General features: G+C 40.8%; 1 protein-coding gene and 1 pseudogene across 1 annotated transcript; both read left to right on the top strand.

The window, feature by feature from the left end:
• Positions 1–697: 697 nt before the first annotated feature.
• On the top strand, positions 698–1,494 carry LOC139475513 (uncharacterized; annotated as a pseudogene).
• Positions 1,495–3,013: 1,519 nt separating this feature from the next.
• LOC139473740 (uncharacterized) lies at positions 3,014–10,260 on the top strand. The gene is made up of 3 exons (XM_071256465.1): positions 3,014–3,089; positions 9,168–9,456; positions 10,106–10,260. Exons 1-3 carry the CDS (start codon positions 3,027–3,029, stop codon positions 10,258–10,260), a joined length of 507 nt encoding a protein of 168 aa, XP_071112566.1. The 5' UTR covers positions 3,014–3,026.
• Positions 10,261–10,977: the final 717 nt, after the last annotated feature.

Genomic DNA, 10,977 nt, shown 5'->3' on the forward strand with positions numbered 1-10,977 from the left:
ACCAGAAGACAGAACCATACCGACACCAGTTCCCAAAAATCTGTGGCTTATCTAAAATCCGAGGCTTTTGTTTTAATAAAAGTATCAGTGTCGAGCAATACTCAACACAACTTTGCAGCTGCATTAAGGTCATTTTCCTCACGATCATAAAGTACCTCTGATTTGGCCTGCGCCGGCAGATGTCAAGTATGTCCAGGGAGGCCTTTGCAAGTTCAAATATAGCTCAGCATCTCTCAGCTCTTGGAAGACATGACAAAATAAAAAGCTTGTCCGATCCTTATGAAAACCTTTTAGTTCGCAAATGCATGCAGGGATACAGAAATACAGCAGCTCTGGTGTCGACGCCTGACACAAGACACTCAATCACAATTGACATGTTGAAGAGACTTCCCAGTGCCCTCCAGGCTATTTGTACATCAGGTTAAACGTGGCAATTTTTGCATTCCTACGGATTGGTGAGAAAGCGCTGGTGTCCAAGGTGAATGACAACAGAACACTGAAACTGACAGATGTTGGTATTGCACGGGCAGTACACGTTAAGATTCGCTTTTCAAAGAAATGATTAACATGGCAAAGGCACAACTCTGATGATCCCAGCTAAGTCTTATCCTACAACTGGCCCAGTCAGGTCATTAAACGCATATCTGTCTGTACGCTCAGCCCAACAAGGCCAGATCGTCATCCATTGAACGGTACCATGTCACCAGATATCAGTTCTCGGCAGTACTCCAGAAAGCCTTACAGTTCCCCAACTTTCACACAAAAGCTACAACACACATTCATTCAGGATTGGAGCCGCTATATATGCAGCAACGCAGGGAATACCACATGAACTACATTGAACATGGGCGGATGGACATCTGTTGCATACGCTAAGTACATTCGAATCTATATGTTGTAACAACTCATTTTTGACAGAAATATGGCTTGTCGGCTCCAGCCTTATCAAATGGGCTCACCGAAGAGCAGTTGCAAGGCCAGTGGAATTGGACCTGGATCTACACAAGTATGGACTCAGCTTAACATGGTACGGTAGAAAAGGAATGAAGTGGAAATCATTGTTGCCATTTCTACAGCAAAAACGAAGGCACTCTCCTCCACCATGCCAGCATGGCTCCTCCTTCATTTGGGAGGTAACGACCTAGGGGACTTGCCAAACACAGTACTATTACAAACGGCGAGTCAGGATCTTAGAAACATTCATCACATGATGTCCTAAACACAAGTCATATGGTCAGATGTTCTGCAGAGTCAGACGGCAGAGTGATGGAGCAGAAGAGGAAGAGATTTAATAGATTTGGTAGGAAGGGTGTACTAGACCTTGGAGGTCGCGTTCTCGGACACAATGAAATTAACATAGCAGACAGGGGTTTGTTCAAACAGGATGGTGTCCACCTGTCGTACATTGGCAATTACATTTTCATGAACTCATTGCAGGGGTGTCTTGAGTTATTTGCTGGTTTGTCCGCGTCCGGGCGCTCATGTCAAATCTAGTGTCGCTTGTATTCAGGTCTTATGGTTAATCCTCAGGGGAATGAGCTTGCTATAAACCATGCTCAGTGGCGGAGGTCGGGGCAGGCAACTCTGTTTTCTCATAAACACTCACTAACGGTAAGAAAGTTGAGCCTCAAGGTACTAACTGCACATCATGTAGTGTAAAAAAACACCCATAGAGGATGGCAGTGTATGCAATGACACATGATTGACTGGAGCTCACGCCTCACGTTGTGTTTAGCCACGGAGGATGAACTGAACTGTCATCTCTATTCTGGCCAATTCATGATGTGTATATTCCGGCCCATTTTGGCATGATTTTGTAGTTACCCCATTGCGTCACGACGTGTACCCAGCGAAGCCTCGGACGCAAACAATCTAACCGCATTAGTGACACTGCTTGTCGCGACTTCCGCCTGTATTGTTATGTAATAAAGTTGCGCCCGTATTTTGCCACCTAAGCACCATGTTATATTTTGTATTATTTCATTCACACTTAAACTACTAGTAACTAGTGGTAATATAATTTATGATTTTTGAATATATATCCTCCAGATGACAGCATCCCAACTTCGTTGATCGATGCTCATGATATCAATCACTGGATTGTCTTGTCCAGACTCGATTATTTACAGACCGCCGTCATATAGCTGGGATATTGCTCAGTGCGGCGTAAAACATTAACAAACAAACAAAACCATTGCAGAAATCATCAACGACTACCACTACATCTTCAGTCGAGCTCCTCCCACCATCACCAACGTTTGCTTCATGCGCGTCCTAGATCAACGACTACAACTACCTGCTGTCTGTTATGTATAGATGTTGTGAACTTATCTGTTTGAGCGGAAGGTGCGAGTACTGACATATCCAACTGCTCGTCGACTACAACATCAAATAACAAGCCATTATCCTGATTGCATTTGCAATCCCATCAGTGGCAGATACGATTAAATGTGTTTATAGTTTGACTGCGGTGCATCGTTTGTTCTAGGTGTGACTGGAATCAGTATCTCTGTTGGCAGTGATCGCACACAGCACGTAACACATCAACAAGTAATGTGCCAAATGCTGCGCAATTTGAAATATGTACACCACAGCATATGCCATTAAACACGCAGGGGAGAGACAGAGAGAGTCACACTTTGCATCTAATAGCCGTTGTCACGTTCGATTGGTTGGCTTGACTTAGATAATCTGGTCCTGACATATTTCATATTATTAAGTGTGGACACCTCATGGTAGCATTACAGAGTCTGTATTACGGTAAGTTTGTTTATTTAATGGAAAAGGGTCTTGTATTCATACGCAGAACTGATACTCGCCGACATCAGGATAACAGGAAATTTCAACATTTAGTAATCTCTGGATCATATTATCAAAATTTCTAAAAAACTGTTGGATTGTAAAGCAAACTTCCAAATCGTAAGGGGCGCCAACGTGATAACCGCACAGTTGTATTTTGATATATTCCGCTCCAGATACTTCTAACATTACGTCAAAACTGCACTGTCGGTGAAAGGTCCCCTGCCATGAGTGGACACGAGGACAAGGACCAATGTCCCCCGGGGACATCAGAGGAAGCAGGAGCGGAGGTAGGGGTGTCTACTGGAGGCTGAAACTGTCAATACTAAAGGAGGACTTGTAGTCGTGTTCGCGTTTCTGTTGCTATAAATAAGAATCTATAAATCAAGAAAATTTGACCTTATTGTTGGAAGTGTGGTATTTGTTTGTTGCTTGAGTCACTTTAATGGCGGCGATCTGTATATTCGGATTTGGACAAGACAATCCAGTGATTGAAAACATGAGCATCGATCCACGCAACTTGGATACGACGACATGCATCAACCAAGTCAGCGAGCCTGTCAACCCGATCCGTTTAGTCGCCTCTTACGTTAAAACATAGTTTGTAGGGACTTATATTCGTCATGAAGTATAGCAAATGGATTTCAGTCATTATCGAGTTGTATAATGATCCACGTCTCTATGACCACATTTTCCAATAATATATTATGCAAAGTTGTTTTTTGTCTACATAAGTTCGGGCTTTTCTCCAACATCAAGCTTACAACTGAAAGTACCGTTCATCGATGCGTTAACCCCCGCGTTAAACTCATACATTCATCCGTATGCTAATTGTGCAGTTTTACAAAGGTGGTTCGCTAAGTATTATGTAAGTAGTGAGTGAGTTTGGTTTAACGCCGCTTTTAACAGTATTCCAGTTATATCGCGGCGTGTCAGCTTAATGTGGGAGGAAAGCCCGAAGTGATGCAGGTCTCAGACGTTTACCACTTCGGTGAAACCCACGAGCACGGGTATGGTGCTGACAAACCTAGAAACATAATCGGGGCGAACCGGGATTCGAACCCACAATCATAGGTTTCTGGCGTGCCCAAGGGACGCAACTCTGCACAGCGAATCGCGGCGCCTTAGACGACTGGGCCACCCGTGCCCCCTATTATATAAGTAGGACCCCCGCAAACATGTACACATTAGCCCTGTTGGGGTTAATTTCGGTTTCGGAAATGGGTCTTAAATGGGTAGCCCTTCTGGGCCCCGTTCGTGTTCCAACAGGGTCCATATGGGCATTTATTTTACAGCCTATATGCGACTATAGATGGAGTGTGTCTGTGATGGTGTTTATATGGTTTGTTCTCTGCATGTATATCATATGTAACCCTTTTGTGGCATCACTACATCATACATTAACACGGATGTAAAATAATATATCTTATATTTATTATGTATTTCATAAATATATGCGTTACAAAGGTAGAATGTAACCCATTCAAACATTACCGCGCGGGTCACTTTTGTAAATCATTGTAAACTCTTTATTTTAGCAAATGTTATGATTCAAATTCAACATAAAAATACTGAGTAAAATTGATCTCGGCCTAATTTATATTATCTTTAAGATGAACAATATAGTTGAGCACAAGAACAAATGACAACATTGTACCGTATTTTAATAATGAGACAGACAACGTTCTTCACTCAATGTGTGAAGCCCATTTCTGGTGTCCCCCGCCGTGGTATTGCTGGAATATTGCTAAAAGTGGCGTAAAACCACACTCACTCACTCCAATAACGCAAACAGTCATGACAACAGTTGTCATTCAACACAAAGGACAACTGTTTTGGTTGTATTTTGTATTTTGTATATTTATTTCCTTCATGAACAGCATTAATGCATAGTTCGACCTTTTTGTTGTGAAATGTTAACCTGATCCATGAAACCAAGGAAATAATGGGTTGTCCCTACTGTAAGTAAACGTTCCTGCTTTGATTACTAAAGTAATTACTTTGCCTGATGTGATTATATATACATATATGTATATATATATATATGTGTGTGTGTGTGTGTGTGTGTACATGAGTCTTTATCTCAGATAATTGTCATCATTGTAAAAGAAATAGTCTAAGTTACCAGAAGTCGTTGGCGTAGCTTTCACCTTTTGCAATTGTACAGGCAATTTGGAAACATGGATTGCGAAGACATTTTACGATGACGATCTGGGTATCAGTTCCCATAACTGTGCTTGTTAACCTCTGCCACTTGGTGGCATTTTCCCGAATATGAGACAGTTTACTTTATTTAGTGGGCGGTTTGTTTGTTGTTTAACGCCGCACTCGGCAATATTCCAGCTATATGACGGTGGTCTGTAAATAATTTAGTCTGAACCAGACAATCCAGTGATTAATATCATGAGCATCGATCCACACAATTGGAATCGATGACATGCATCAACCAAATCAGCGAGCCTGAGAACCCGATCCCGTTAGTCGACTCTTACGACAAGCATAGTCGCCTTTTACGGCAAGCATGGGTTGATGAAGACCTATTCTACCCCGGATCTTCACGGGTCCCAACATGACGGAAAGTGTCCATACCTTGCTGTGTATCACTGTGACTACATTTCTTAACGAAATAACAGTGTAATGACCAGGCAGACTCTAAAGAAACGTGATGCCTCATTCACTGGGTTCTGGTACTAGCCAGATTAGACACAGCGACGATTGACCGCGGGAACCAGCTAAGATGCCCAATAGACGGGAGTAGCCTCCCTTTGATAAAGGGAAATAACTGCGAAATTGATAATTGATTACCGCGAAAGGTGATCATTGACATTGTGTGTAGGCTGTCTTTTTGCCTACAAGGTTGTTAGGCTTCTGCCTAAAAAACAGTTTCAGTTGAAACTACATTGTCTGTTGTCACTGTCCAACTGACTAAGCGCTGACCTTTTGACGCAATATATTGATAGCACATTCCAGGAAAACTTGCAATTGTGAGGAACTGTTTTTAATGATAGAATTTAAGAATAACATTATGTGATAAAGAGGTTATAGTTTTGTGAGTTTTGGGATGATAAATATGCTTTATGAGGAGTGAGTGAGTGTAGTTTTTACGTCGCTTTAAGCAATATACCAGCAACATCACAACGGGGGACGCCAGAAATGGGCTTCACACGTTGTACCTATGTCGGGAATCGAACCTGGGTCGTCAGCGTGACGAGCGAACGCTATAACCACTAGGCTCACAAAACGTTCTCCCATTACACTGTTTATTCATAATACATTACGCTAGTAAACAACATCAACAAACATCCATAATACATGACACTAGCCATCCAAATTCACACTCAAGTGATAACCGCTGTGCATTAATATAAGTAATATTGGTTGGGACCCATGTTGAACCCAGTCGGCAAAACCCATGACTAGTTTCTTCTCCTGGCCCACACTTAACGCAGGTGGGGCCATGTGTACATGCTGGCGGGGACGGTGGAGCAATTACTAACATCAAAATATGGAGATGTAAACAAGTATATCATTGACGACGTTTTATTTCATTCACTGGCTTGATAACAATTTAAGAACTTCCGCCGAAACGTTGCTGACAATAGAGCAAGGGGTTGATATCACTATACTCACAACTTACGTTGTTATGTTGAACATTTATGAAATATCGTTTGTGAATATTTGTTACAATCACCAAGTGTGATTAGGACAGATAGGTTTCACTCATTTTATGTAAGTGAGATATGTAGATATTTGTTTCGTTTTTTCACTGTTTTAATTGCTTACATTGCCCAATATTTTTCGGCTCATCACATTTCCTGCCTTGGACCTACTTGAACAAAGTGATCTTTGTAGTATTTGAATTTCTTTATTTCACATACTGAAGAGGCCACAGGCCTATAGTACAAGTTGAAGAATATACAGTTTTATACAATTTATGTACATATCTCACCAGATCACCTCACGTCATTCCACCTCGCATTTCAACGCAGTCACATAATTTCACACATTCAGTACAATACCATGCCCTGTAATTTCATAATTCCTATATTACCATATCACAACTTGTTATATCATACAACATATTCTATAACATCATATCATATTGTATCATTATTATAAGATCATATTATATAGTATTATTTCATATAACATTATCATAACATACTATACATTCCATCGTACCATATATCACAACTATATTGTATCACATTTCAACATGTCATATCACACAACACATTAGCAATGTCATAGCTTGTCCCATCATATCTTATCATATCATACCATATAATGCCATGTCATTCCATGCCAATTTATTTCATATCAATCAATCAATATTTATTCAACACTGGAAGACCGCAAGCCATATAATATGTACACTAAAAACAGTATTTACACAATTTCTATAATACACATAATATATTGCATCATATCCCCTCATGCATCATATCACACCACATCACTTCATATCATATCACATCATGTCATGTCCCATCATATCATTTCATATACATATAACTTTACTTAACCATTTGTAATATCACGTCCCACAATATCATATGACAGCCTAGTAGTTTAATACCATTTCTAACTCTTTTGTTTGTAGTTTATTCAGATGGCAAATATCTATAAATATGTACTTAATGTATATACACAATAGTTTCCTAATACCAAGCATCTAAGATTATTCTTTCATAAGGTTCTGTCGGTATAAAGAGGCATAATATACTACTCAAAAGAAGTTAAGGATCACCGGATTCTTTCATATTACTATCGTAAGTCTCTCATTACATGAGAGTTTAACTTTACCATTATGAAAGAATCGGGTGATCCTTAACTTCTTTTGAGTAGTATATATGAACATGGACACATTTTGTAAGATACTTCTTTTTGTGTTTGACAGCAATGTAACAAATTTAATAATATTAGGGTACCTGTAATAATAAGCTTGCAGGTATTTTTCTCTAAGGTGTAAATACACTGGACATACAAGTAAGAAATGAAATTCATCTTCTACTGAGTTTAAACTACATAGATTACAGATTCTTTCTTCACGAGGAATGTTTACATAGCGCCCTGTTTCTATTAAAAGGTCGTGAGAAGAACATCTAAAACGTGATCGTATCACTAAGACGATCGCAACTCTCTTAATTTAACACTGACTTACTGCCGCCGTAGCGCCAAGATCACTTTTCAGTACGGCGATAAACACAACTCACTCACCCACTATCACAGTTCAGAAAAACGGTAAATAACGACAAAACTTTTCCAACGGAGTATGTCGCTGAAGTAGATTTTTAATGTTTCATCACAAATGCGTGTGACTGCTGAATGCTTGTACACGATTAACTAGCAGTAGCAACGCATTAGTGATTCCATTTGATAGCTGTGATGCAGATTTAATTTTGTAACAAGCTCTACATTATACTAGTTCCACAGACAAACGCACCTAACCGTTATGGGTAGATTCAACCTTTCATGTCCTAACCACGTGTATTAGCGTGTCCTTCTATGATGTCAGCAATTACTGGGGTGATAAACGTGATTGAGAGGACCCCACCCTTCACTCCCAGAACCGAGTGGACGGCCTGTCACTACTCTGTGATATGGGGTATTGTTGTGTGTAGTCATTTCCATCCATTGTGACCCTGGGGAAGAATTAGATCGCCAATTAACCCCGAGCAGACTAAAGGGGATTGTTCGATGGAGTTGATCGTCCCTCATTTCTGTAATCGACCGCCTACGTGGTCTAGTGGTAGATCGTCCGCCCGGAGAGCGGAAGGTCCGGGCTTCTATCCCCGGCCGCGTCTTTCCAAAAGACGTTGAAAGATGGTACTTTTTGTTACCCTGTCTGGCGCTCGGCATAAAGGGGCTAAAACAAGGACTGGTCAGTATACTGTGTCTGAGCGGGGTATCCATGTTAAACTGCGGCATGGTATCTCAGTGAGCTAGCTCTAAATCGGCATTAGTCGGACTAGTACAAGCGGCCACACACGCACACGTGCATCCACGTCGCAATGTAAGTGCAATAATCTTGGACGCGACGTTAAGCACAATTTCACCTCACTTCACCATTTCTGTAATCTCTCGTGTGCCATTATGTGCAGGCCGCGCTTACACAGCTGGAAGACTCATTGTTGAAGCATTGACAATGTACTGATCGGGTGGTCAGGCTCGCTGACTTGGTTGATGCATGTCATCGTATTTCAATTGCGCGGCTCGATGCTCATGATGGCAATCACTGGATTGTCTGGTCCAGACTCGATTATTTACAGACCGCTCTCGTTTTGCCTGACTATTGCTGAGTGCTGTGTTAAACAACTAACAAACTCAAACTGTATCTCCTTGTGAAAGTTTCTTCCATATTTCAGGAATTTACCATGGACTACGGAACTGGGCAAGAACTGACCATCCCGACAGCCGATGCGATTGTAGATCCCCCTGATGGAGGAAAGGCATGGTGCTTAGTATTCTTTTCTATGATTTTAGCATCTTTGACGGAAGCATTCATCGTTCTTCAGCAGCCGACTCTATTTTTGATGAAAAGTGCAAATATCTCATCTGGACAGAGCCAGGGGTTATTTTTACCTACCTTAGATTCTCTGTCAGCCGAAGCAAGAACAGTACTGGACACTTACAAGGCTCTGTTTTCCATATCAGGTATGCCATGAAAATAAATAATTAAATCAAAGTATATGCATGGTCATTTTCAATCATCATTTATTCCGTTCAGACCAGCTATTGTTCAAGGAGAGCTATTATAATAGGGTGTGTAACGTTACCCAAGCGACTTGCGACCCCAAGCTGAGTGCGGCGTAAAACAACAAACAAACAACATTTAAATCCTGCAGTTTTTGAACAATAATTCAAACGCCTGTTGGTGTAAAAGCGTTTATGCTCGACAGTGATCTGAATCTTCTTGTTAAGGCTATGTGTCTCAACGCAACGTTGGCGAAAGTCGAAGAACAACTTTAGTTTCTCTGTCACAATTATTGAATCTCATAAAATTAATTTAGCATTTAATTCTTTGGCTATGCCCAACAAGTCTCCAACAATGTTTCCATACAATGTAACGTAAAAGGTCAATAGAGCGTAGTATGTATGAGAATTGTTACCGGTCCTTGCAGTATAGGGAAGGTTTTGCTTTAATAGTTTTAAACCTGGTCATGTATTTTATGTTTTCGTTACCCTACCAACTATTTAGTGAGCACTTAAAACAATAATGTTAAGCAATTATATTTGTGTGAAAGGCCTTAGTTAACTGTTGCATGTGTTTGATCAATTTTCTTTTTTATCAATCCCGTTAAAGGAATACTTAGCGGCACTCTGACAGTCTGGATTGGTTACCGGTGGGTGGCACTGATCGGAAGTGTTCTGACGGCCGTGGGGTATCTCGGAGCCGCGTTTAGTGATATTTCCAATGTCCATCTCATCTCCTTCCTCTACGGGGCACTGCCAGGTTAGCTCTGTCCAATAGTATGTCAGTAGAGACTACAACCTGAGCTTTGAATATTTTGACAATTGCATAACATCTTTTTTATGAGCTGATAACATGAAACTTACATGCCGAATCAAGTTGTGGAATTAAAATACAGGCCACACATATGCACATTTGAATTGAATATAGATGTCACGTTTTTATTTTTCTCCAAAATCAAGCTTGTAGGTCTTGATATAACTGAAATGTCGTTCACATTGGCGTGAAACCAAACTTACCAACTCACTCACAATGTCAAACGTAATCAAAGATCGATGATCGGGTCATTAATCAATACATTCTGTTGAGCTGAAAATGCTAAGATCGACTATAAGAAAGTTAAGACAGTCCTCTGATCATATTTCAGGTATGGGTCATAACTTGATCGTAGTAGCATACATCACAGCAATACTGCAGTATTTTAGAAGGCGCCGACTGGTGGCTCTACTCATCCCTCATGTTGGTGTCATCCTGGGATCTATGGCTTTTTCCATTATGTCATTTCTCCTTTTTGGATCCCTTGGCATCAACAGCTGGAAAAGTTATCTGATTTTTCAAGCGGGTGCTGCTGCTGTTATGATTCCGACTAGCCTTTTTCTGAAACCCCTCAATGCCCGGATGAAAGGCCAAGCCAATCAAAGCCTAATGTCTTATATGATGGGTATGGATGAGCTGAAGGTCTTCCGATCAACTCTGCTCTACGT

This window comes from Haliotis cracherodii, unplaced genomic scaffold (genome assembly GCF_022045235.1).
Source record: "Haliotis cracherodii isolate W230 unplaced genomic scaffold, xgHalCrac1.p SCAF_3, whole genome shotgun sequence".
Lineage (NCBI taxonomy): Eukaryota > Metazoa > Mollusca > Gastropoda > Lepetellida > Haliotidae > Haliotis > Haliotis cracherodii.

Bases quoted from the DNA above. Each gene is read 5' to 3' on its own strand.
- LOC139473740 (XM_071256465.1), top strand. From the start codon at position 3,027: ATGAGTGGACACGAGGACAAGGACCAATGTCCCCCGGGGACATCAGAG. The intron at 3,090-9,167 runs GTAGGGGTGTCT...TCCATATTTCAG, and splicing joins CAGAGGAAGCAGGAGCGGAG to GAATTTACCATGGACTACGG. The intron at 9,457-10,105 runs GTATGCCATGAA...ATCCCGTTAAAG, and splicing joins GGCTCTGTTTTCCATATCAG to GAATACTTAGCGGCACTCTG.